The sequence below is a fragment of the Plasmodium vivax genome, chromosome 6 (assembly GCF_000002415.2).
Source record: "Plasmodium vivax chromosome 6, whole genome shotgun sequence".
Classification (NCBI taxonomy): domain Eukaryota; phylum Apicomplexa; class Aconoidasida; order Haemosporida; family Plasmodiidae; genus Plasmodium; species Plasmodium vivax.
This window is the reverse complement of record NC_009911.1, coordinates 206,081-231,133: the sequence shown is the minus strand read 5'-3', so window position 1 is coordinate 231,133 and position 25,053 is coordinate 206,081. Positions and strand designations below refer to the sequence as shown.

At 54.5% G+C, this 25,053-nt stretch overlaps 7 protein-coding genes across 7 annotated transcripts, besides 10 other annotated features; 4 read left to right on the top strand and 3 right to left on the bottom strand.

The window, feature by feature from the left end:
* Positions 1-247: 247 nt before the first annotated feature.
* Positions 248-276: a microsatellite.
* Positions 277-420: 144 nt separating this feature from the next.
* Positions 421-451: a microsatellite.
* Positions 452-461: 10 nt separating this feature from the next.
* PVX_001890 (hypothetical protein, conserved) lies at positions 462-5,697 on the bottom strand (the record flags this gene model as incomplete). Its single annotated transcript, XM_001612689.1, has 3 exons — positions 462-5,216; positions 5,334-5,456; positions 5,626-5,697. The coding sequence occupies 3 exons, from the start codon at positions 5,695-5,697 to the stop codon at positions 717-719; spliced, it is 4,695 nt and encodes a 1,564-aa protein (XP_001612739.1). The 3' UTR covers positions 462-716.
* A 486-nt stretch (positions 5,698-6,183) lies between these two features.
* PVX_001885 (hypothetical protein, conserved) lies at positions 6,184-7,482 on the bottom strand (the record flags this gene model as incomplete). The annotated part of the gene is made up of 1 exon (XM_001612688.1): positions 6,184-7,482. The coding sequence occupies one exon, from the start codon at positions 7,480-7,482 to the stop codon at positions 6,184-6,186; it is 1,299 nt and encodes a 432-aa protein (XP_001612738.1).
* Positions 7,483-7,580: 98 nt separating this feature from the next.
* Positions 7,581-7,610: a microsatellite.
* Positions 7,611-7,690: 80 nt separating this feature from the next.
* Positions 7,691-7,714: a microsatellite.
* Positions 7,715-7,922: 208 nt separating this feature from the next.
* Positions 7,923-9,763, top strand: PVX_001880 (hypothetical protein, conserved; the record flags this gene model as incomplete). Its single annotated transcript, XM_001612687.1, has 2 exons — positions 7,923-8,027; positions 8,198-9,763. The coding sequence occupies 2 exons, from the start codon at positions 7,923-7,925 to the stop codon at positions 9,761-9,763; spliced, it is 1,671 nt and encodes a 556-aa protein (XP_001612737.1).
* A 75-nt stretch (positions 9,764-9,838) lies between these two features.
* On the bottom strand, positions 9,839-12,046 carry PVX_001875 (cytoplasmic dynein intermediate chain, putative; the record flags this gene model as incomplete). The annotated part of the gene is made up of 2 exons (XM_001612686.1): positions 9,839-11,245; positions 11,465-12,046. The coding sequence occupies 2 exons, from the start codon at positions 12,044-12,046 to the stop codon at positions 9,839-9,841; spliced, it is 1,989 nt and encodes a 662-aa protein (XP_001612736.1).
* A 407-nt stretch (positions 12,047-12,453) lies between these two features.
* Positions 12,454-12,474: a microsatellite.
* A 1,530-nt stretch (positions 12,475-14,004) lies between these two features.
* Positions 14,005-19,080, top strand: PVX_001870 (hypothetical protein, conserved; the record flags this gene model as incomplete). Its single annotated transcript, XM_001612685.1, has 5 exons — positions 14,005-14,023; positions 14,324-14,509; positions 14,674-17,376; positions 18,551-18,837; positions 18,967-19,080. 5 exons carry the CDS (start codon positions 14,005-14,007, stop codon positions 19,078-19,080), a joined length of 3,309 nt encoding a protein of 1,102 aa, XP_001612735.1.
* Positions 18,200-18,226: a microsatellite.
* A 157-nt stretch (positions 19,081-19,237) lies between the features above and the next one.
* Positions 19,238-19,257: a microsatellite.
* Positions 19,258-19,426: 169 nt separating this feature from the next.
* On the top strand, positions 19,427-22,649 carry PVX_001865 (RNA binding protein, putative; the record flags this gene model as incomplete). Its single annotated transcript, XM_001612684.1, has 10 exons — positions 19,427-20,317; positions 20,510-20,593; positions 20,765-20,868; positions 20,992-21,069; positions 21,245-21,319; positions 21,442-21,595; positions 21,721-21,761; positions 21,985-22,062; positions 22,255-22,315; positions 22,447-22,649. Exons 1-10 carry the CDS (start codon positions 19,720-19,722, stop codon positions 22,647-22,649), a joined length of 1,476 nt encoding a protein of 491 aa, XP_001612734.1. The 5' UTR covers positions 19,427-19,719.
* Positions 20,462-20,481: a microsatellite.
* Positions 22,650-23,052: 403 nt separating the features above from the next.
* Positions 23,053-23,076: a microsatellite.
* A 688-nt stretch (positions 23,077-23,764) lies between these two features.
* Positions 23,765-23,787: a microsatellite.
* A 713-nt stretch (positions 23,788-24,500) lies between these two features.
* Positions 24,501-24,875, top strand: PVX_001860 (microtubule-associated protein 1 light chain 3, putative; the record flags this gene model as incomplete). Its single annotated transcript, XM_001612683.1, has 1 exon — positions 24,501-24,875. One exon carries the CDS (start codon positions 24,501-24,503, stop codon positions 24,873-24,875), a length of 375 nt encoding a protein of 124 aa, XP_001612733.1.
* Between the last annotated feature and the right edge of the window lie 178 nt (positions 24,876-25,053).

Here is a 25,053-nt window from a genome sequence, read left to right as displayed (position 1 = left end):
TCAGCGGCGAATTCCCCGCGGGAGAGAAGCGCCTCCTAGCGTCGGCCACTCAGTGTTGACCACTCGGTCGGGTGGGGCAAAGGCCAGCAGGGAAAACCATCCAAGTCGTCCGAAAAACAAACGACCGACGCGGTGAAGAAGTAATTAACACGTCAAGTGGGAAATCTTGTAGAAAAAAAAAAATCACCCAAAGGGGAAAACAGATGCGAGTCAAAGCGGCGAATGAAATGACATCCCATCGGTAGAGTACCAACTTGAAAAGAAAAAAAAAAAAAAAAAAAAAAAATACAAAATGTTGACAAGTTGGTCAAGCTGGTCATCACGCTGGTCGGTCGCGTTTGTTCCGCCCCAGTCGGCGCCGCGTACCCGCATGTAGGTATGCTTCGCCGTTACTATTGCTACTGCTGCTGCTATTGCTATTGTATTGCTATTTTTTTTTTTTTTTTTTTTTTTTTTTTTTTCCAACGGCTGGCGCCCAACAGGAGCTACCCCCTCCAAGCCGCTCTCATCCGCGGAGCAACTTCTCTTTTCTCATCGCTTGAGGATGGCCATTTTCCTGAAGAACCAACTTTGGCTAGCTCCCGCCGCGCGGAGGGGCGTGCACGGCGAATTGGGCTGGGTGGTGCCCTCCTCCACGGGGGGGAAGTCGGCACCCACATTAAGTAACCCACTTGGGGAGCTGCATCTAATGGTGCCACCCCGCTTCCGTGCCACCCTCACAGCGAGAACGGAGAGAAGAACCCAGTCGGGGGGAAGGTCCGGTCGAACAGGTGCACCAGCACCTTGTGGCTGCGGAAGAGAAATGGGATGTGAATGTCCCTTCGAGGATGGCGGTGGTACAGCGCATACAAATCCTCGTTGAGCAGGATGAGGTTATTCACGTGCACTACTCTGCGTCCATCGGGGTGACTGCATTGGGGGGCCGCTCCATCTGGTTCTTCTCTTCCCTTATGATGGACCTCCTTGTTTGTCTCTTCCCCTGCGTTAAGTAGTTTTTGCCTCTCCCTCTGAGCAGCCACGACGCAGTCGATCAGATGCAAGCTGCTGTGGCAGCCTTGTTCTGGGTCCCTCTCGAAAGCTCCACACAACCACAGTACTTTATCTGCCCCCCGAACTGCCCTAGCGATGCTGTTTAGTGTGCGGCTCCCGACGCTATGCGAGCAGATGTGGACTCGTGGGGGGGGTGAGGCGGCATGTTCTGTTGGTGGGGGTGAAGCGGCTTGTTCTGTTTGGGGGGGATCCACAGGCCTGGCTACCACGTCGTGGTCGTCCTCTACTTCGTCCGCCACTTCGTCCTTTTCGTCTTCTTCTCCTGCTTTTGCTCCCCCCCCGCTGGGCTTCTCTCCCCGGAGCGCTTCACCCGTCCAGCTGCCCAGCCTGGCCAGTCGGTGCCCATAGGTGCGAAGGAACCTCCTCTTACTGGCCTGTATCATCTGCTGGTAGTTTCTGTGGGGGAAACGGCAGTACACGGGGGAGGGGCTGCCCTGGAGGGTAAGTTCACTCGACTGGAGGAACATGTCGTGGGGGAAATGGATCTTCACTTGGTACCTCTCACACAGCTGCAGGATGTTAAGGACGTTCACTTTGAGCAGGAGGAGGAGGGGTTCTGGGAAGTCCCCCACGTTGATGAAGTTTAGTTGGAGGGGGTCGGTAGGATTGGCTCCATCTACGCGGAGGTAGGGCTGGTTAATACGCTTTCCACGCCGCTTTCCATGCCGCTTTCCATGCCGCTCTTCATGCCGCTCTCCATGCCGCTTCCCCCCCGCGTGGCACCACCGCCCAGGCAAAGAACCCGAATCGCAGAAAAAGAGGAGAAACAAAAGAAACAGCTGCCCACAGACGTACACATCTGACACCCTCATGCAAATGGCCAGGTTGAGGAGCTTCAGCCACTCTACCATGTCCGCCGCGTTCGAGGAATCCAGCACGTCGTTTTTTACATTCGGGGAAATGATGCATAGGTACTTGGGGGTTGTGCGATTGTCTCCCTCGATAAGTAGGCCTCCCCCCCGCATGGCAGTTGAGTGCTTCTCCCCCTCCTCGGATGGACCCGCTTCATATCCACACGGGAGAGGGATTTTCCCAAAGAAGTGGTCCTTCTCGGGGGGATCCCCCTGTGCGTCCACGTAGTGCACTATCTTTCGCATTGCCTCTAAGAGGCGATCTCGGTTCCTCAAGACCAAATAGTCGTACCAAAAATAACTGGCGTGTCTTTCCTCTCGGTGCAGTTCATCCAGCTGCTCCACAGATATGACGTTCAAAATGAAGGGAAGGATGTTAACCAGCTTGGTGGCCACCATCCCCACCTGCACATGCACCCCCTCCGGCACGTGCATGCGCTTTTGCCTGTCTGCTTCCGCGTGGTCATCCACAATGTATGTAGAGGTGCCTAAAATTTCGAAGAGCTTCTCCAGGTGGTGCCTCGTGCAGGGGAGTTGATTCCTCTCGGCTGGCTCCTCCGTCTGGTCATCAGCTTGGCCCATCGGTTTTTCCGCGGCGGGTCGTTCGCTAAGCGGTAAAGTTGTTCCTTCGCGTGTTGTGCCGCTAGCAGCGCTTGTACCGCTTTCCCCCTTGGCGTTTCTTCTCTTTTGCCTCTTCACCTTCCCCGTCGCCGTTTTTTTCTTCACCAGTGGGGTGGGTTCGCCATCGGGGGGGGCATCCGTGGTGACAACATCAGTTGGAACCACATCAGTGGAAGGGACCCCCGCGGAGGGATCGCCCGCCTGCCCCGCCTGCGCACTGGCCAAGCCACGCTCCACCCTCCCCACTAACCACCCGTAGTGCCACTCGTACGCTGCCCGGGCAAACGCCTCCCTGTCAAGAACGAAGACGACGTTCCCCTGTTCATCCCCCCCATGAAGCGGTTCCTCCGGTCCACTTTCGCCAAAAAAGCAATTCACGTAATCTTCATCAACTTGAAAGTTCTTGAAGAAGTCCTCCTCTGAGGGGGTCTCTCCATCTGCCTGCCCAACGTTGCAAGTGGCATTCTCACTACCGTCGCGATCGTCACTATCGCCCCCCTGCGCGCGAACCGCTTCGCATACCCGCGAGACGCCCTCCCCCCCGCGCACGAACTGCACAGCGTAGTGAGTCTTTCCCTGGGCAGAGAGAAACGCCCTCACGAAGGGGAAAATGAAGGAGTGGAACACCGCGCTGAGGAAGTCCTCACCCTCCACTCGGTGTGTTTCCCCCCCTGGGGAGGTATCCTCGCTCTTTTCGTGCACTTCCCCCATGCGGCCACCCACAAACAGAATGACATTCCTAACCCCCCGACGAATGCACAGGAAGGCAGAGGAGAGGAAGTAAAAAACGACCTCCTTAAGATGGTTCACTTGGTCATTCCGTTGGTTGGCTCGATACAGGCTATGAATAAACAAAATGATGTAACGCAGGAGGTGATCGTTCGTTTTAATAAACACTGTTTCTTCCTCTGGGGGGAGGTCATCCGGTGCCTTCTCCTCCCTCAGCATAACCATCCGCACAAACTGGATGACGTCCAAATAGCGGCGAAGGTAGAACGAGTGGGACTTAATCAGCATAGCTTGCTCGAGAGCCATCTGTAGGAGAGTAGCGAAATAACTCTGCCTCAACACATTGGGGAAGCTCCTCAACAGGTGGGTAGAAAAGATGCCCTTCGCGAATGCTACGTGGTGGTTATTTACACTTAGAGGGGACTCCACCCCCTTGACTGTTCTTGACGATTCCTTTCCTCTCTTAGACGCACACCTGGAGTAGTGCTCACTCGAATGTGCCAAAGTGGGAACCCGGTTCTGTGCACTTAATGGGATCCCCTGCCCTTCATTTGTGCCACTCCCACCAACGTAGGACTGCACCAAACTGATTACATACTGCTTAACCATTTCGTGAAATGATTCCCTGAGGTTCTTTTTGAACACGTCATCGGTGCTGGGTCCACTACGGGGGGAGGCGCCCCTGCCTGGGGAACTCCCCACGGGGCGGTCGTTTCGTTTCGGTCCTCCCATGGGGTGAGCAGCTTTCACGTGGTTGTCCTCCACATGGCTACCCTCCACATGGTCACCAAAACGACCTGCTGATGAGAGGACTCTCCCCTTGGTGTAAAGAAAAAACGTGCTCAGGCGCTTCTTCAGGGGGGCCTCTTCATGTCTGTCGTTCGTATGGGCAAGCTCCACAAGAAGGGAACGATCCCCCGGTGAGGCATCGCCCCCCCACAAGTGAGTCAAGTGAGTCATGTGAGTCGCGCCCCCACACAGATGGGCCGCGCCCCCCTCGAGAAACGAATCCACCTGCACCGAAACGTCTCTCCGGAAAAGCCGCTCCCCACAAAAGTACCTGATGGTGAGGGCCCCAAAGGCATTCACAAAGTAGTGGAAAAAGAAGGTCAAACTTATGGTTCTTTTCTCCCCCGGTTTTAGGTGGCCTACATCTGGGGAAACCACGAGAGAGTAGTTCCTGTGCTCATCGAAGAAGAGGTAACCCCTCTGTCTTAGCACTTCCTTTTGCAGAGTAATTTTTTTTTTATGAGAAATGGTGAAGAGGACTATGCTGGATGATGTGTTGTGGAGCTCGATCGACTTGGGGATGACTTTCCTCCCTCGGTTGTTAATTCGTATGACGTGTGTGCTCGTTCGCAGGGGTTGCTCGTTCGCGGGGGGGTGGGCCTCATCAGCAGTTCCCACGTTTGCAGCTTCCACGTCTGCGCCCCTCACCGCAGCCGATCCTTCATTAGCAGTTTCCACGTCTGCACCCCCCACCGCTGCTGACCCCACTCCTGCACCCCCCACCGCTGCTGACCCCACTCCTGCACCTCCCACTCCTGCCGATCCGACCCCCCTCCCCCGCACAAGGAAGCCGCTCTCCAGCGGAACGGCGAAGTTCTTCAAAACGAATTCCAAGTTGCTCTTAATTTTGTTAATTATCTGCCCCTGGTAGAGTTCCCTCTTCGCGTCTCTGTTCGTGACGTAGGGGTGGTACTCTTCCCCATCTGTGGGGTTCTCTCGTTGGTTTGTTTTTCCACAGACGGGACGATCCCTCTCCGTGTGGGCTCCATTTTGAATGGTCCCCCCTTCGAACACCCTCTCGAAAAGGTCCCTATTCCCTTTGCAAGTGCCCCCTTCTAGGGTTACCCTTTTGACTGCCTCCTTAAATCGGATGCTTTCACTTTCGGCCCGAAGGTTCTCCGTCCAATTTACTTTTTTTTTCTCCTCCTTATTGAGGTGCTCAATGAGGGTGTTCAACTGGGGGGTGGAAAAAAAGGGAAGTGACAGATGGGTGTGCCGCTTCTTTTTTGGGGGAGGTATCTCCATGGAGGGTCACTTCCACACATCGATCTACTCCCCTCCCCTGCGCGCTACCTCGTTCCTCTCCCGGTACTTCTCCCCCTGGTCGGCCAGGGTCTCCCTCTTCCTTGTCCGCTCCTTTATCAGCTGCCTCTGCCGGTCCCACTTGTTCTTCACCTCCTCGAACTTCCGCATCACCTGGCATTCGGGGGGAAGCAAAGGGATGGGGTGAGCAGCGATCCCAAGGGGGTCCTCTATTTGGTCGTTCCTTTGGCCAAACAGTTGGCCTAATGGTCGGCCCAGTCTCTCCGCCGCTTATCCGCCGCTTATCCGCCGCTTCTCCCCCGCTTCTCCCCCCTTTAGTTACCCGCTCCTCCCGCGTAGCCTTCATCTCCTCCGCGGCCACGATTTTTCTCGTCCGTCTTTTCTTCCCCTCCATGGTAGAGAGAGGTCCACGGGAGGGGGGATGCAAAAAGGTCGGTCCAAAAAAAAAAAAAAAAAAGGGTCTCACGCTGGTCAGTCAGGGTGTCCTCCCCCGCTCGATGCTCCACGGCGTGTTTCATTTCAGCAGCGTTGCTGTGCATCTCCGATGCGACGATTTGCCTTTTCTCCATAGGATCACTCTTAAGGGGGAGCTTTTGCCTGTGCATGAACATCCTCGCATTTTTCTTCTCCCCGTGTGTGCACATCGCGGGGGCTGCTATTTCGCGGACGCGGCATTAGAGCTTCTTCACCCCGGTTAGGCCTCCTCCCCGCGGGTGCACGAGGATGGCAGCAATTGGGGAGACACCTCCGGTTAAGCAGTTGAGAGGGGCGTTCCCCCCCACACCCCCTGTTTTGCCTCTTTTTTGCCTTTTCCCCCGACAAACCCTTTTTTTGGCTTTTTTTCCCCTTTCTTTTTTGCCTTTTTTCCCCCTTCCCACGCTCACGTGTCCGCCAGGAACCTCCGGTAAAGGTCATCATTCGGGTAGGCGTCCAGCGAGGAGTTGCTGCGGACGATGTAGGGGGGCGGGACGCCGGGCGTGTAGTCGAAGAAGGCGGGGAAGTTCCCACTGTCAAAGTGCTCATGGGGAAAGAGGAAGAGATTCTCCAAATCGTAGACATCTCGCAGCTCTTTCGTAACCACATGCACTTTGAGGGGACCACAGTGGGCTATGATCCAGTCGTCAAATTTATTACAGTAGCAGTAGGCTACCCTCGAAATGTAGGGGATCTCCAAATCTATAAAAATTTTGCTTATTAATTTCCCTACCCTTTTATTATGTTTGGGTGTTTCTCCTGTGCAGAGGATTAGGAACATGCCGATGTCTCTCCGTCCGCACTTGTCCAAATCAATTACTTTAATGTTTTTTACCTTTTCATGCTTTAGGATGAAGACGATCTGCTCGATGGTGGGCATGACTCCCTTCTCCAGCTCGACGCTGTCGTCCGTTTGGCTGTAGCCTTCGTCGCAGTCTTCCTCCCCTTCACCGTCTTCGTAGTCGAAGAGGTAGTTCTCCCTCTGCCTGACGATCGGGTCCGTCACCTGGGTGTGGTAATAGTCCTCTTCCGCTTCCTCCCCCTGGAATGTTGCCTTTCCCCCAAGGTGTGAGGGGGTACTCCCCCCATCCAGTTTCATCCTCCGTGCGTTATACTGCTTCATGCTCTCCGCTATCAGCTTCTCCTTGTTCTCTTCGTAAAATCTCTGTGCGGGGGTTAGCCCCTCGTAGTTTTTCTCCCCCGCGCGTTGCCCCCGTTTGGACTGCTCCCGTTTGGGTTTCTCCTCGGGGGGTCTACACGCTCGCTCTGCGTCGTATCGCCCTTCCTCGTCCTTCACTTGGTCGTCGCCCACTCGCTGCACTTCTGCTTCTCCGTCTCCCCCCGCTGCCCACGCATCCCCTCCGAGCTGCTCACGCGTGTAATAGTCAATCGTTTCCTGGAGGAAGCTCCTCACATCGACATTCTTAAAGTACCTCATGTTTTTGTAGAATTCATCTTCTCTCTGCAGATCGTCCAAATTTTCTTCCCCCCCGCAGGGGATGTTACCATCCCGAAGGATCCTCTCGTCAATGTTAATTATTTCCACTCGGTCGTCATCGCTGTCCTGCTTGCACACGCGTTCACTTGTTTCCCCGTTTAGGGGCCCCCCTCTTTCTTTGAGCTTGTCGAAAATTTTGTTATGGTCCCCAATGTACCTCCTCGCGAAGGAGAGCGGTGCACAGATTGGGAACCTCCGCACGAACATGCTCAGTGGGGGGCAGGCACAAAAAAGAGAGAAGCATACCGTTATGTGCGCAAAAGGGAAAGGTGAAGGCGCCGTCTGTTTGTTCTCTCGCCATGGTTTATACAGCCATTTTTTTTTTTTTTTTTTTTTTTTTTTTTTGTTCAGGTGAAAAAAGGGTTGTCGCCCCTTCAGTGGGTATAATTTTGCAAAAATTGCCTGACCTGTTCAGAAAGGAAAGCTTTTTTTTTTTTTTTTTTTTTTTTCACCCCTTTATGGTGGAAGTAGTTCATTCAGCGATTCGTTTAGCCGCCCGCTCAGCCGCCAGTCCTCCCACCTGCTCATTTGCTCGCCTGAGACCCCCGGGCACCCCCAACACAGCGGTGTTTCCCGGTTTCACAAAATGCGAGCGAGCCCACTGCTCCCCTCCAGCCGCGGGGCAGCCAGCCGAAGGGGCCGCAAACATGTCGTTCATCTATAGGAGGGCGGCGCAGATGCTGTCGAGGTGCGCGCAGGGCGGGGGCATCAAGGAGGTTCTGCATGAGAAGGAGGACCCGTCGATAAGGAAGGTGCGCAAACGGGAGGAGCGGTGAAGTGAAGCGGCGAAGCGGCAGAGCTGCAAAGCGGCTGCAAAGCGATGGGCCGCCCTCCGCTCATATAACCGCGCCGCATCGCGCCGCACATAACCACTCCACATCGCGCCGCATATAACCGCATCACCCCGTTTCGCCCCCCGCAGCTCTACTTCATCCTGCACAAGGCGCTGGAAGATCTTGACATCCTGAACCGCGTGTACGCCGAGCACCTGGCCAAGTGTTGCAAGAACAAGTTCCTGGGCATCGTGCTGCTGTGCGTGCTCGTGCAGAGGAGCAAAATCGACGGGGGGGGAAAGTTAAAAAGGGAAATACTGAAGAGGCAGAAGGAGATCCTCCTCCTCTACAACCGCCTGAAGGAGAAGAAGGAGAGTAGCAAACAAACTGTAAAAGGGAAGCAGCTAGCCAAATATTTTATCATTCACAACCAGGACAGGGACAGCGACGTTTTGAAGGAGCTAAAGGAAGTCCTCCCAGTGGAGGAGGACGAGGATGTGGAAGGTCTCTACAGAATTGAGAGCGACAAGTTAAGTACCCTCATTGCTACCCCCACGTATCAGCAGCAAAATGTGAGGATAATAGATAAGACCTCCTGCCTAGTTGTGCAGGCGGGACAAATCAAACAGGGAATGGTCATCGTGGACGTCTGTTCAGCGCCGGGAAGCAAAGCCATCTTCACCCTCACGCTGCTGAAGGAGAAGGGGTACCTTGTGTGCATCGAAAAGGACAAAAAAAGATGCCTCACCCTACTACAGGAGATAATGAAGCAGAATCAGGAGTACGAAGGCATCTACCTGGATGACCAATTCTCGGAGGAAAATAAAATAGCCCTAACGGAAAGGAGCTTCTTTGCAAATGGTAGCGGTACTAATGTTTACTACATAAAGCACCGAGGGGGCGAGATGGTCATCAAAATTTTTAATGAGGATTTTTTCCAGTTGAGTGCCGACCAGTTCGCGTCGCTCGGGAGGGTGGACGTGGTGTTCGTTGACCCCTCCTGTTCGTCCAGCGGCATGCCCGACTTCGCGCACAAGGAGAGCCTGCGCCGTGTGTTCCTCCGGGGGGGGGAGCGCGGCAAAGACCAGCCACACGGTGAAGAGGGAGCGGTAGATGGGCGGCACGGTGAAGAGGGAGCGGTAGATGGGCGGCACGGCGAGGAGGGAGCAGTAGATAGGGGGCACAGTGAAGAGGGAGCAGTAGATAGGGGGCACAGTGAAGAGGGAGCAGTAGATAGGGGGCACAGTGAAGAGGGAGCAGTAGATAGGGGGCACAGTGAGGAGGCCGCGACAGATGGACCGCCCCCCGCGCGCGACTTCCACGATGACGTGGCGGAGGGAAGAATCCCAAAGGTCCCTCCGCCGCTTCGGGACAAAGTGGACAGGCTGGCTGAGTTCCAAAAAAAAATTCTGAACCACGCACTGGCGACCTTGAAGACGGCAGACACGTTTGTGTATTCCACGTGTTCCTTCTTTGGGGAAGAAAATGAGGAAGTTGTAGAATCCGTGTTGCAGTCGAACCCGGGGTTTTGTCTGGAGAAGGCCGGCAAGGAGAAGTTCCTCTTTAACGGTGGGGGTGGGTGTGTCGTCTCGAGTCAGTGCGTGCGCACCTTCCCAGCGCTGCATGCGTGCCGGGGGATTTTCGTCTCCAAGTTGCGTCGGCGCGGTTCGTCGGAAGGGTCCCCGCCTGCCTCCATTGTGAGCGAAGCGCCTTAGTGATTGCCTGCAGTGGTGTCACAGGGAGAAGTGCACCACTGAACCGATGAGCCGCTTCACGCACCGCTGAACCGCTTAACCGCTTAACCGCTCATCGCGCATCTTCTCAACGCGGGCGGCGTACTTGGCGAGGTCCTCGGAGCGCGGCTGGTACACCTCGCTGCAGGCGCTCCAAAGAGTGAGGGCCCCGTCCGAGTCGGCCGCCAGCAACTTCCGCCCGTCACACGACCAGGCGATTTTATTTGTCGATTTCGCCTGAACGGTCATGTCAAAGTAGGAGCAGTCCAACTCGAAACACATGTTCCAAATTTTGATGTTCCCATTGCTACTGCAGGTGGCGAAAATGGCTGGGTGCACGGGGTTCCACTTCACATCCATGAGGTAGTCGTCGAAGCAATCAAAGGTGTAGAGTGGGTTCTGGGGGTCCTTCACACTTAGCAGCTTGCAGGACCAGTCAACAGAGCAGGTCAGCATTAGATCGTTGTGGTCATCCGGGACCCCATCAATGAGGGGGTGAAACTGGGCAGCTGTAAGCGGACCGTGATGGATGTTATAGAACTCTGTGATGCCCACTTTGGTGCCATGTATTTGCGCTTGGAATAGGGTGCCATCATCTGCGCCTCCGTAGAGGGTGTTTATCTCTCCCTCCTGGAAGGAGAAGCAGCAGCAGGACACTTCCTTGTTGGTTCGCTTCAAATCGATCGTGTCCGATGGGTAGGTTAGCATGTTCAATGACCAGTTGCATAGCCTCCCATCCGTGTCCGCCGTCACCAAGTTGTGAGCATTCAGCGTGCCAATCACTTCCGCACAGAATATGGGATGCAAATGACCTTGCCCAGTCAGGTACGTTTTCTGTACTGGTTTTTGGCTAGCTCGAATATCCCACAAGACAACGTTCCCTGTGTAGGTCCCTCCAATGATCAGGTGCGGATTGAATTTGTTAAAGACGGAGGTGCATACAGCTGCCTCGGAGGTTAATACATATTCCGGGCGTCCATTCATTGTGCTGTTCCAGACCAAGACGTAACCATCTGGCTCGGTGTAGTTACTCGTTGAGGACAACCCGTAGGAAGCTAGGAACAGCTCGCTATACAGGTTGGAGGTCCTCACATCTGTTATGGGTCTTCCATTAGTGTACTTTCTACAGAAATAGGTATTCACGAGCTTCATCCTTTCGGCACTCTCCTCATCTGCCGTTATATCCTTTGCTGCAAAATCGAAGGTGGCGTTGAGGACGTCTTGCTCCCCCAGGGACCGCTCCACAATTTTAGAGCTGCGTTCCAGGAAGGAGAGAAACCCTCTGCTGCGTAGGAGGAGGTCAACTTCGTTGGGGTCTTTCCCTTGTAGGGGGGCACCCTCTTCCGCTGCTACTGAGCCATTAGGGGAGGTCCCCCCCAGAGCTACCCCCCTTTTCAAAACGGCGTCCTTCTTGCCCATCTTGGTGGTGGAAAGCTTCCCCGATTTGGGGTCCCCCCCGTGGGGCTGGCCATTCGAGAGGAGCGAAGCGAACTTCTCCCGCCTCTTCCTTCCATTGCCCGAGTGGTGAAGCGGTGAATGGTGAAGCGGTGAATGGTGAAGCGGTGAATGGTGAAGCGGTGAATGGTGAAGCGGTGAATGGCGAAGCGGAGAGTGGCGACGCTGCGAGTGGCGACGCTGCGAGTGGCGACGCGGCGAAGTGACCTCACCCGCGAGGCTGTTCACCTGAATGGACTTGTCAAAGTGGCTGACGACCTTCCTCTCTATGTGTATGGCCTTCTCCTCGGTCGGCGCTTTGCCAATTTTGAAGTTGAAATTTTTTGCCGAGGCCTTTTTTAGGAAGAGGAAGTTGCTCTGCTCGGCGTATTCCTCCAGGGGGTTGGCACTGACATTGGCAGTGGCATTTGCGTTTGCGAAGACGCTCTCCTGCGCGAGGCTGCTGCTGACTAGGTGGTGGCTCTGGCTGTTCTCCGCGGGGGCCGCTCCTTCGTCGCCTCCGCCGCCTCCGTCCACCTGCTGAAATGTGTCCTGCTGAAAGGCGTCCATGCTTCGCTCCTCCCGTTCCTCCCTCTCCAACGACTCGAGGAATCTTCGCAGCATACTGTCAGGGTCGGGGTAGTCATCCCCCTGGCCGCGCCGCCCCTTTGCGGTGGTGAGGAGCCCATTTTCGCTCTCGCTGCGCAACTGCTCCAGGTACTTTTTGTTTTCCTCCAGCTTGAGTCTCTGCTCGTTCAGCTTGTTCTGCAGGTGCTCCCTCTCCTCCTCGTCCATCGGCTTGAGGAGGTCTGCCTCGTCCGTCTCCCGCATGTTGGCAGAGTGTCGTCGTTGATGCGTCAATTGGTTGCCTCTTCACTTGGTCGCCTCTTCAATTGGTCGCCTCGCTCATTAGCCACCCCGTCGAGGTTTCACCGCCACGCGCCTCTCACACTGATGGCCTATGCGGGGTGGCTATTCGGTGTGGGCGCGGCGAGTGGCGCCTTTGGGGGGGCACTCCCCTGTACGTACACACGCGCGCAAAAGGGGAAGAAGCGAGCAGGTACTCAGTGTGCGCAAGCGTATGCAAGCATATGCAAATGTGCGCACAATGACATGTGCACGAACATTCCCGCAGAGGCAGTCCCGCGAGCAACTGCGCAGAGGGGCGTGTCTACGGGGTACCTATTTGATGGAACAGCTTTTTTCTCTGTCCACTTCTCTGCAACAGTTGAAAAGGACGAAGTGGCCAAAAAAAAAAAAAAAAAAAAATTGCTCACATTTTACCTTGCATGGTCAGGCAAATTTTGTATGCAAAAATGGTTAGGAAAAAAAAAAAAAAATGTTCCCATTTGTGCTCAAAACTGCGCAACGATAAGAGTGGATAAACCGCGCAGTTAGAGCAGTTTTATGTGTCGGCATACGTGTAGGGGCAGAGTGGACATCCTTCCTCTTCTTCTACTTCCCCTACGTCTCTTCTTTTGTATTTTTTTTTAACTCGAAAGGGTAATATCGCCGCCATGCACTCTGCGCGAGTGGCCCTTTTTCCCAGCTGGTGAGCAGCCAAGGTAGGCTTTCCCGTGTGCAAAAAAAAATAAAAATAAAAAAGCATATGCTAACAAATTAACGGACGATTGAAAAGGAGGGGGGAAGAGAAGGGACACACCACAGTGGGGGTACCAACTAGTGACACACTGTACAACTGTCGGTGGAGTGAATTAAAAAAAAAAAAAACCTATGCATAGATCAGACCCAGAACAACGTATGTACACATTTGAGCGGTCACAAACTAAGGGTGGCACAAACCCGTTTAAGCATTATGTGCAGTTTAGAAAAAAGAAAGTATATTCCTCTTCCTTCCAATCAGCATGGTGCTCCGTAACGTTGTAAAGAAGCAATTGTGAAGAGAAGCCGCCTCACACCACAAATAGCGTATGTGAAAATGCTTTCCACTCTGATGGGGAAAGAAACGGGGTGCTGATGGGGAAAGAAGTGGGCTGCTGATGGGGAAAGAAGTAGGCTGCTGATGGGGAAAGAAGTGGGCTGCTGATGGGGAAAGAAGTAGGCTGCTGATGGGGAAAGAAGTAGGCTGCTGATGGGGAAAGAAGTAGGCTGCTGATGGTGCCTGGCTACCTCCAACAGAGGAGTGTTCCCGCTGTCTACATCTCCTCGGTTAGACACTCCTGACTAGGAGCAAAGTTCCCACGAATGGTTGCTACTCTGGGACATGTAAAGTCATCGTTTAGAACAATTGTCACGATATGTCTCACATACACACTTAAGTTCACCTCTTCGATGATGACTAGCCAAAAGTAAAAGTTCTTTCTTTTTAGCTGACCTGTTCAGAATTATTCTGCAACGGGGGGGTATCGCGGCAGAAAAAAAAAAAAAAGCTGACCTGTTCAGGCGTATTGCCTATGTGTGCAATTTCTGTCAAAATGGTGGAGGTGTGTGTGGACAAACTCAATGTGTTTTTTCCCTTTGGTGTGCGTCCCTTCCCCACTCACTGAATGGACATACCCTTTGCTGCTTTGCAGTCTACACGAACATTTCGCGGTAAACGCAGTGTGCCGGACGAGGGGTGTAGTAAAACCTCCCCGCACAGTTCAAATGGCATTTTGGCACATCCACGTGAAGGCTGCACACACAACACGTGTGACGCTTGCTGACTTCTTGCGAACATTTTTTCTCCCCGTTTGGTCGCGAAGTCGGTGGATACTCCTCCCGCGGGGGAAGCTCACCTGTACGTACACCTCTCGTCGGCGGGAAGAGCAAAATGGAGTGGAAGCAACATGGCATGGAAGCAACACGGTGGGAATAGCAACGTGGCGGGAAAAATTGGGGACCCCCTCTGATGTACCCATTTTTGCAGCGCTTCCAAACCGTTCGTTAATTTTTGGGTTGTCCTTTCGCCCTTCGGCAATTGTTAATATGTTCACTGAGTGTGAAGTTTGTCCCAATTTTTTTTTTTTTGTCTTCAATTCATCCAGAGTAAAACCTTAAGGTGTTCATTTTTATTTTATTTTTTTTTTTGTCACAATTGCTAACCTGTTTGTGTTCCCCACTTGTGTACCTTCCCTGTTTGCATTTTTTCTCCTAACCTGTGCGCAGTTCTGCAGAAGAAACAGTTCGTGACGATGTTGATCGGGGAGTGCTCACCCAATGTCAGAAGCGGGGAGAGGAGAAACGACGCGGAGGGGTCGGGCGAGTCCAGCCACAGGGGCACCACGGTGAAGAAGGAGTTCAACAGCAGGATGGACGCCCTCATAGAGTTCACGGATAGCTCTCGCAATAGGAGTGAGAATGGCTGTGTGGGGGGGAAAAAAAAAAGTGCATACATACGGGGATATGCATCTTTCCCTAATGTGTAGCGATACCATTACGGAGTGGTACGCCTGCCCCGTTTGGAAGGACAACCCGTTAGCAAACCACCTTTCCTTTTGCCCCCCTCTGCGAGGCAGTCTCCCTGATGGAATCCCAAAACAAGACGAAGAAGAGCGAGCTGGAGGACGAGTACCTCTTTTTAAAAAAAATAGGAGATGTGTGCAAACTCAGTTGCGATTACTACTTGGAGACAAACGTCAATTTCCACGAGGCGTGCGAGAATTTCAAAATATTGTTCAGGGCATTTGAGGAGTCGCTCGTAAACCTGAAGAGTAAGGTAGACGAGGCAGACTCAGTTGGGGAGAAGCTGAGCAAGGTAGAAGAGAAGGTGAATCTACAAATGAGAGAGAGCAAAGAGGCGTATGAAGCGTCGAAGGAGGAACTAAAGCTGCTCCAAACGGATGTCCATTACATGAAGAACGAATCTGGCAAAATTGTTAACAAAATAAAAGAAGTAGACTACCAAATCAATCAGCACACGGAGGCCTTCGAGTCGTTTCACATTTTGACTCACCTGAACACTGAGCGCATTTCGGTGCTACAGAATGACTGCGTGAAGATGGGGGAGGAGCGGGAGGAGGTGTTGAGGGGCATCCAGGAGGCCACGGCAGCCGCGGGCGCCGCGCGGGATGGCCTAGTCGTGCAGAGGGCGCAACTGGTAGGGTTGAGAAGTGGGCTACGAAGCGGTGGCTATACCCAGCGCGCTTCAAACGTTGCGCCGTTGACCGATGAAGCGGTGGCCACTAACGCCGTCAGCCGCACTAACGCCGTCAGCCCCACTAACGCTGCCTACCCCACTAACGCTGCCTACCCCACTAACGCTGCCTACCCCACTAACGCCGCGAACCACGCCAACACCGCTAACCCCCCAACGCAGGAGGAGGAGAGGGAAGCCCTGCTCGAGAACGAACGCGAACTGACCCACAGGAAGGAGAAGCTGGCCATCCGGAGGAGCGAAGCCAAATCTGACGACGACCGCCTCAAGTCTCAGATGCAGTTCATGCAGAACCAGCTGTCATCACAGGAGTATTTCCTGAGCGTCATTAAATGTGGCCTGGATGGTAGCATCCGGACGAGGAAAGAACTAAGTGCCGTTTTGGGAGGAATCAACAGGGAGATAGAGGACGTGAAGGAGCTGATGGAGGCTACGAAGATGGATGAGGTGGAGGAGAGGAAGAAGGGTCACGAGATGGAAGAACAAGTTAAGCAGCTAGCCACCGAGCTGGGAGGACGCGAAGGGCAGTTAGAGGAACTTGCGCAGGAGGAAAAGACGGTGCGAGCGAGGGTCGAAGGGGAAAGAAGCAACGCCAGCCAGAGCCTCCTGAACGAGCTGGTTAAGGGGAAGAAGTTGATAGATGGGGAGATCGGCAGCTACCAGGAGGAGGCGCGCAAGTTGGTTATGCGCGAGGGGGTGCTCGGCGGTTTGGTGAGCGGTCCTCTAGGGGGTCTCCTAAGTGGTCTCCTAAGTGCCCCTCCAGATGGTGCACTTCCTACACTTCCTGCACTCCCTGGAGTGCCCCTTCCAGCGAACGGGGAGGATGCGGCGGAGCGGGAGAACCCCCTTGACGCACACTCCCCCGCGAGCGAAGCACTCCTAAAGGGGTTGCAACATGCCATAGACAGGGTGAAGGAGCGAATCACCGAAGAGCAGAACGAAGTTTGGCGAAGGGAAAGAGAAGTGCAAAGAGTAGCGGCCCTCACTAGTGAGCTTCGAAGTCAAGTGCTGGTTGAAGCGGATAGAGGGACCAAGTTAGACGCTTTGTTGGAGGAACAGAGAGACCATTTCACAAAGCTCAGCGAAAGGGAGAGGGAAGTAGAGAAGGAGCTCTCTCACATGGAAGACCTGACCAAAAAGGAGAAGCTAAATTATGAAGAGAAACAGAAGGAAGCGAAGAGGGTGCAGGAGAGACTCGCAGAGCTAAATCGAATTGAGGAGGAGAAGCTGCGCCTACTTGAAAAGGAGTACCATAGTAAGAAGCAGAACCTGTTGTGCTCCTCTGGGGATGGGCTTGCGATGGTCAACTCTGTGGAGAAGAAACGACTGAGGGAGGATGTGGCTTCGTACGTGGCAAAGACAAAGGGGGAGTTTGCTTTGAAGAAGAGGGAATTTGAAAGGGGGGAGAGGGAGAGGTACGCAGAGGTGGGTAGTCAGTTGGACGGAGAGCTCAAGAGGAAGGGCGACTTGATTGCCTACTATGAGGAGCTGATTAGCCGGAAGGAGAAGCCGGGCGTCGCCGCCGCTATTAGCGGGGTCAGCGGCGGCAGCACCAAGCGGGCGGAGAGGAGGAGGTCCGCCCAGCGGGGCGTTAGCAGGAGCGCCAGCGGGATCAGCGCTGCAAACGGCGCGGCAAACGGCTCGGCAAACGGCTCGGCAAACGGCTCGGCAAACGGCTCGGCAAACGGCTCGGCAAACGGCTCGGCAAACGGCTCGGTTAGTACCGCTAACAACGCCAACGCCGCCAGCACCGCCAGCGCCGCTAACCCGCACAAGTTCGGCTACTTCGACGTGACCTCGCCCGGGGAGATTCGCAAGAGCATGCACATCCCCAGCCGGTCCGTGAAGTCGCCGCACATCGCCAGGCTGCTGGAGAAGATCAAACTGAGGAAGGAGTGCCAGACGCTCGTGGGCACTAAGAAGGTGCCCCTGAACCAGGTGAGCAGCAGCGACGGCAGGAGGAGCAGGACCATCGGGGGCGGCTCTTCCAACAGGCCCAGCGCGGGGAAAGGCGCCAAGGGCGCAGGCCGCTCCAAGCCCTTCCTCAACACGAAGGCCCCCAAGGGTAACGACTCCTTCGATCTGTTCCACCACCTGTGAGGGGGGCCAACTCGTAGAGCGCGTAAGTGTTCGCGGCGGCCTGGTCAGCCTCGCCATCGCAACCGCAGACTTGCCTGAAACATGGCGCGCTGCCCCTGCGTCTGTAAAGAAGCGGCGCCATAGCACAAACGCTGCTTCAGCAGAATCATTTTCGACGGCGATTTTTGTGAACTTCTTCGAGCCCCTCCGGACGGCGTCAATTTTCGCGTTCGCGGAGTTGCGGGGTGGGAAGTTGGTCAGGCGGGCCATGCGGGTGAGCCATGCTCGTCATGCTGGCCATGCGGTGCAAATGAAGTGTGTGCACTTGCGCCTCCTCCCCAAAGGGGCAGCCCGCGCGCCTTTGTTTCTGTGGCGGCTCGCCTTGTAGACGCTCCTCGCGTCTGCGGTAGGCAATCCGGCGCGGCGTTCGCATTAGCCAGGCAGTGTCACTTCGCAGCGTTACTTCACAGTGTCGCTTCGCATTTGCCACGCCCCGTTACTTGGCCGCTTCACCTCGCCGCGTTCCCCCCTCCGTTTTTTATTTTTTTTGTGCACACACGCGGCATCCCCCGCGAGGCGTTAAGAAGGGAAGCGGCCGGTTGGAATTATCTCCCCAAATGGAAAGCTACACTTGAGGGGCAATCTAAGCGTCAAACAGGAAACCGCAAACTGAAAAGCGCAAACCGAAAAACGAAAACATCAAAACGCAAATCTCAAATGTGCATGCTCGCCGCGTGCCCCACGCGTGTGTCCACTTTGAGTTACTTCCCTCATCGTCGAGTGCCCCTCCGTGAGTTAGCAAAGGTGTAGAAGAAGAGGAAGAAAAAAAAAAAAAAAAAAAAAAAATCCTCCTCGTAGCCTACGACATAGCAAAAATGGTAACGCAAAAAAGGAAGAAATAAATGAATAACCTTGCGGTGGGAGGAGACGGAATAGACAGACGGACGGATAATCCGTTCGACTGTGGACCTCCCGGAGCGGGTACCCCCCTCTGCGCCTCCCTGCATGCGAAGTGGCAGTTCGAGAGGAGTTGTTCGGATGGAAGCAACGACTGAGGGGGGGGCCTGCCCGTAGAGACCCACCTCCTTCGCTTATTAAGAGGCAGAGAATGCGCCGGAGCAGTAGGGTGCCCTGTGCTGATGGGCCTTTTGCTTTCACAGGGGGGTATGGCGGCGGGCATCGAGGGGGGCAGTACGTCCTCTTCGCCTGTCTACCTCACCCGTCTACCACTCCCCTCCATCGCTCCCTCCCCCTACTGCAGAGCGAGGCGGAGGAAATCCTAAACAGGATCAAGAACCACAAGGGGGTGGTAGGCATCCTGGTAGTCAACAGCGAAGGGCTAGTGATAAAGAGCACGTTCGACCAGCAGCAGTCGGATCTGCACGCGTCCCTCCTGACGCAGCTTTCGAATAAGGCCCGGGATGTCATTCGGGAGTTGGATCCCCAGGTGGGTGCGAAGCGGAGCGCATTTGGGCGCGCCCTGCGTAATGGCAGCCCCCTCTCAGTTTCCGTCCGTTACTTCCATTCCGTTGCTTCCCTTCCGTCTCTTCCATTCCTTCTGCCCCCCCTCCCTCAGAACGACATAAACTTCCTGCGCCTGCGATCGAAGAAGCACGAAATAATGATCGCCCCAGATAAGGACTACACGCTGGTGGTCGTTCAGGACCCGTACGCCGACCGGGAGAAGTAGGCGCTGCGTCATGGAGGGGGAGCGGCCAATGGGAAGAGCAGCGGGGGGAGGGGGGCTGTCCAAGTGGGTGGCCTCTCCCCACAGGAGTTGCGGTGCTTCTTCCCCCCGCTGCTTTTCTCCTAAATCTCCTGTGCTATGCCCTTCCACTTGCATACATCTGTGAAGTGTTTTTTTTTTTTTTTTTTTTACGTCGCGCTGAGAAGCGGAGAGAGGAACGGCACAGCGTCGCAGTCGAGTGAATTGGCAGCCCCGCAAATGGGCAGCCACATGGTTGCGGAGTTCACTCGGGTTGCCTTTTTTTTTTCCCCAAAAAAGAACATTAATTAATGCCCTCCTGTGGGGGAATAAAATAAAAGGCAAACCGAGTGAACTCCGTAACCAGTTAACTTTAAAAAAGAAAAAAAAATTTAGAAAACCTGTTGGCGGGTAGATTATCGGCTAACGATTCTCCTCGTGCAACATCCCTACTAGCGTGACCCGCATGATGGGAAAGCCACGTGCATTTGATTCGGCCACGTTTATCCTCCCGCTCCTCGCGTAAGCAGTTGAGGCGAGGAGGTTTGGGAAGGACCTTGCCGAGTGGGCGACACGCTTGTAAAAAGAAAAAAAAAAGGAAAGTAAAGCAAATTAAAGGATAGGATGACGAACGGTGGGGAGCAAAGCGGCCAGGTGGCAACCGATGACCACCCGGAAACGAACGCAGCTGACGAGACGGTAAAGGAGGATCACCCAGAAATGAAACCAACGGGTGAGGCGGTAAAGGGGGACCACCCAGAAACGAACGAAGCTGACGAGACGGTAAAGGAGGACCACCCCGAAATGATCCCAACGGGTGAGGCGGTACAGGCGGATCACCCAGAAACGAACGAAGCTGACGAGACGGTAAAGAAGGACCACCCGGAAACGAACCCAACCGTCGATGCAGTAAAGGAGGACCCCCCCCAGACGAACCCAACGGGGGAGGAGAACCATGCCTTGAAGAAACCCAACCAGAGAGACAAAAAGATAAGCAAGAAAAACAAAAAAAACAAAAAAAAAAAAAAGGGGAAAAAAAAGGAAAAGAACATTTTGGAGGAACACGAAGGAAATAACGCCTCGGGGGGCAGCGAAGAAGGGGGTGATTCTGGAAGCCCCTTGGAGATGAGCCAAGACGAGGGACAAACAGAAGGGCAGCAGATCTCTTCGGTCGTTTCATTTTTAAAGAGGAATGAGAGGCCTCCTCGGCCTAATGAGGAAGGTACGTGGGGGATGGAACAGCTCCAAAGTGGTAGAAATGGATGAGCGGACAGGCGCGGGGGGTGTTACGCATTTGTATCTCCTCCACAGTGGCGGAGAAGCGTCGAAGCGTCTTTCCCTTGAGACGTCTTTTGTGTAGCGGTGCTTATCTCCCCTTTTTTTTTTTTTTTTTTTTCCCCTAACGACTTCGCAGGTGCTAAGGCCAATGAGAAGCAGCCCACAACCAGGGAGAAGACCCAAAAGAAACCCCCACGTGGTGAGGAAGCCACGCAGGAAGGTAAGTCCACAAGGGTGGAAGAATGGGTTGGAGGAAGAGGCTCCTTTGCTATGCTAACAGTGTGGGTTCCCCACAGGAGGAGAAATAAAATAAAGCAAAACCGCTTACTTGTGGAGGTTAATTTAATTTTTTTTTTTTTTTTTCTTCTTCCTTCCACCCTACCTGTGCCAGACAAAGCTAAGCGATCCGTTTTCATTGGGAATCTGCCCCTCAAGGACATGCACAAGGCGAAGCTGCTAAAGCTGTTGGATTTGAAGAAGTCCGCCGTTGAATCGGTACATCCCCGGAGCGCACACGAATGGATGCGCCGATCGCGTCGCAGAGGGAACAGCGAAATGTATAGGACAGCTTCACATGGTTGTTCTGCAAATTTATCGCCTCCCCCCCCTGACCGTCAGGTTCGATTCCGGTCTCAACCCATGGAGGAGGCCTACGCCGCGAGGAAAAAGCTGGGCGTCATTTTGAAGAAGTTCACGGTAAGGTGTATGTGGCGGGGGGAGAGAAGCCCTCTGAGCGGCACGCAGCTGTGGGGTGGAACGTCTTCTTGACCGCACGAGAGGGCACACGATGTTAAGCGGTGTTACGTGAGTGCCCACGATCGTGCTTGCGAAATGGCAACCTCTTATCTTCCGCTTATCCGCCCCATGCCAGGACGCCAAGGACAACCAGAACGCCATCATCACGCTGAAGAAGGAGGAGAGCCTGCCCGACTTGCTTAAAAAGAACGTAACAGTTTGTGCTGGCAGGGGGTGGAGATTGGCCCCGTTTGCCAAACTTTCTCACTCCCACCATCGTTTGCTTTCTCCCACTATCATGTGCCCCCCCCCCACTCTTTCTCTCACCATCAGGGGCTGGTCCACGAGGGCTACGTGCTGCGAATCAACATGCTGGGGGAGAAGCCAACATTCAACCGCAAGAAATCCGTCTGCATAAAAAATTTGGACCGAAAGTTAAACGAGTCGGACCTGTACCGCTTGCTGAAGGACGTCGACGAGATAAGAGGTGTGTGGCTACATATTTATGTGTGTATATCCATCCGGTTGTCTCTTCGTTTGTCTTCCCATCTGTTTGTCTCTTCGTCCGTCTGCCCAACCCGCCACTTACGCGTGACCCCCCTTCCCCTGCAGGCATCCGCATCTTGAGGGATGAACGCACGAGCGTCTCCACGGTGAGAGCACACACGAGGTGACGGTGCCTCCCCCAAAGAGAACGCCATGCATATGTGTGTGTGTGTGTTGGGAGAGGCGCGCGGTTGCGTCCGCCATCCGTTCGCTCCCCACATGATCACCACTCACCTGCTCACTATTAAACTGCGTGCTCCCCACCTCATCACTACTAACCTGCTCACTACTCACCTGCTCACTACTCACCTGCGCACTTCCCCCCCGCAGGGAGTCTCCTTCGTCCTCTTCCAAAACAGGAGCTCCGTCAAGAAGGCCATCGAGATGTTCCACGGCCACTCAGTAAACGTAATCCAAGCGGAGGGGTCCTCCTCTCCCCCACTGGGATTAGCATAGCGATTAGCATAGCGGTCACCATAGTGATAGCCCCTTTCCGTTCTGCTGAGCGGGTGGCGTGGCTGGCCAGCTTCGCCCCCCTTGCCGCGTTACCGCGTTACCGCGTTGCCTGACCAACCCCTCGTTTCTGCTCCCCCCTCGCAGGGCCGTGAACTTGTCGTCGAGAAGATCCAACGAGCGGACGACCCACGGGATGCACCCAAAGGTGAGTGCAACACCACAGCACGGGGGCGTTCGAAAAAAAAGGAAAAAGAATCCACATCGACGTGGCGACTGTGCACGTGCTACACGTTTGCAGCTGGCGGTCTACATGTCCGCTGCTTCCCCTCTGTGCAGATGCGACGAAGCAAAGCAAGCAGGTGAAACGAACCATTGGGAAGAAGCCCCGGGAGGAGCAGAAGAAAGGCCACGGGAAGGGGCAGAATATAAGCCATGGGAAGGGGCAGAAGAATGGCCACCAACCGGCCAACAGAGCCAGACGAAAGAAGAAGTACGTGCGGCGGAAACGCAAGGGCGGCGCTGCTGCCGCGAGCGGGTAGTGTCCCCCACCTGCCCTTCTCGTTGCTTCACCGCTTGGTCGGCCAAAAGGATTTACCTACCCCCCTTCTGTCCTCTTCCAGCCCGTAAGTCTTTCTCCACAGGTGTCTATCAGCGGCTGTCAGCGGCTGTCAGCGGCTATCTGTGTCCATCTGTGTCTATCCCTGTGTGTGTGCACCCCCGCGTGCATGAGGAGCTGCACGTGTGCAGGTGGCACTGGGGCGGTAGGAGGATCCACCTCTTTAACCGCTCACGTGCCGCCACGCCGCAAACGCGCACGGGGTGAAGCGGCACGGAGAAAAGGAAAACATAACGGAGTAGCGACGCAGCAGCAGAGCGGCATGGCGACCTAGCGGAGAGACTCCCTCGTCTCGCTTGCATCCTTTGCGCTGTGCTGCCACATTACCCTTCCCACTTTTTTTTTTTTTTTTTTTTTTTTCGCGTGAAATGAAAAAGAGTTGGCCACCGCGATAGTTGCTTCCCCCATGAGAGGCGCTGCAACTGTTTTGCTTTATTTTTTTTTCCCCCCCATCGTTTGGGTTATCTTTCACCCCATCGCTTAGGTTATCTTTCACCGTATCGTTTACGTCATCTTTCACCCTATCGTTTACGTCATCTTTCACCTGATCGTTTACGTCATCTTTCACCTGATCGTTTACTTTCTTCTTTTTCGCCTTATGTTTTACGTCCCTTTTCCCACCTTTAACCATCGCGCGATATGCGTGGAGAGCGCGCACTGGAAAAAATAATTTTGGCGCAGGTTTTGCAACTTGCCGACGTCTGGGCCATGCGGGTGGCGGGCGAGAATCTTTCTGACTGTGCAGCACGTTTGGGGGGGATGCATGCTGCGAAGAGTGATCCCCAAATGGTGTGCGCACAGGTGTAGGTATAAACGTGTGAAAGTGAAATGGCCATGTTCTTCTGGCGTTGTGTTTTTCTCGCGTTATGTCCTCGCGCTATTTTCTGCTGGCGTTGTGTTCCCGTGCGCATGCTGACGTAGCGCGCGGGGGGGGCAGTGTATTTGCGCGGAACTGAGTGGGGACCCCGTCCTTCAGTCATCCGTCACCCCGACATTCCGCCGCGTAACCGCGTAGCCACTTAACCGCTTCGCCGATGCAATATTACTCTTTTTTTTTTTTTTTTTTTTTTTCCCATTTAACCTCGCGTCGAGCGAACGGAAGGAAGAAACAAAACTGCATCCAGCTTGAAAGCGCACGCATGTGCATCCGCGCAGAACAACATACGTCGCCGCGCGCACACGTTGGGGGAGATTTGCCTCCTGAAGAAGAGTCGCCTTCGAAGGCACAGCCAAGTGTATGTCCCGTTTAGAGGCCCTTTCTGGGAACACGCCGCGGTCGAATGGGCGTGCGCGGCTGAGTGGAAGGAACCACGGCAAGAGGCAACCACGGTAAGAGGCAACCACGGCAAGAGGCAACCACGGCGAAGGGCACCCGCACCGGAGCATACGCACGCAAACTGCACAACCGCCAGCATCACGCATGTGTACGTTAAGGACACACACCTGCAGGATTGGCCTCCCCTCCGCGCGGAAGTGGCTGCAGGTCGCTCTGACAAGGTGAAGGGGTAGGTAGCGGTGGAGAAGCGGAGAAGAGGCGAAGCGGGAGAAGCGATAAGCGCGGCAAACGCGGTAAACGCGGGAGAAGCGAATTGCCTAGACGAGTGGCCGCCCGCCGGACGGTTGCAGCGTGTGCGGTGTGTGCGGCGTAGCTTGCTCTCACTGCTGGTACCCCCCTCACCGCCGCTTGACGCTCACCGCCGCTTGACGCTCACCGCCGCTTGACGCTCACCGCCGCTTGACGCTCACCACCGCTTGACGCTCACCGCTCACCGCCATGCCGTCGCTGAAGGAGGAAGTGCCGTTCGAAAGCCGAGTCGCCGAGACGCACAAAATCAGAGCCAAGTACCCCAACAGAATCCCCGTGGTGTGTGAAAAGGCCAACAGATCCAACCTCCCAGAAATAGAAAAGAAAAAATTCCTAGTCCCCATGAACATGCTCGTAGGAGAGTTCAAATTTATTCTCCACCAGCATATAAATCAGAGTGCCTATGGAAACAGTATGAAGCTATTTAGGGAGAAAACGATTTACCTTTTTGTGAACAACGTTATTCCAAAGACGGGGCTACTCATGCAGGAGCTCTATGAAATGTATAAGGACGAGGATGGCTACCTGTATTTGGAGTACAGCTGCGAGAGTTGCTTCGGCTGAGGGGAAGCGGCGGTGCTGACGTACTAGGGGCAAGTTTTGGGGGGAGACACCCACCCCCCGTAGCAGCTCCCTCATCACCGCTGTCAGTTCCTTTCCCCCCCATGCGTCGAGCAGATGGGGACGTAGAGAAACGCCACCTTTCGCTTCCCCCTTTTGTCTCTTATTCGCATACCTTGAG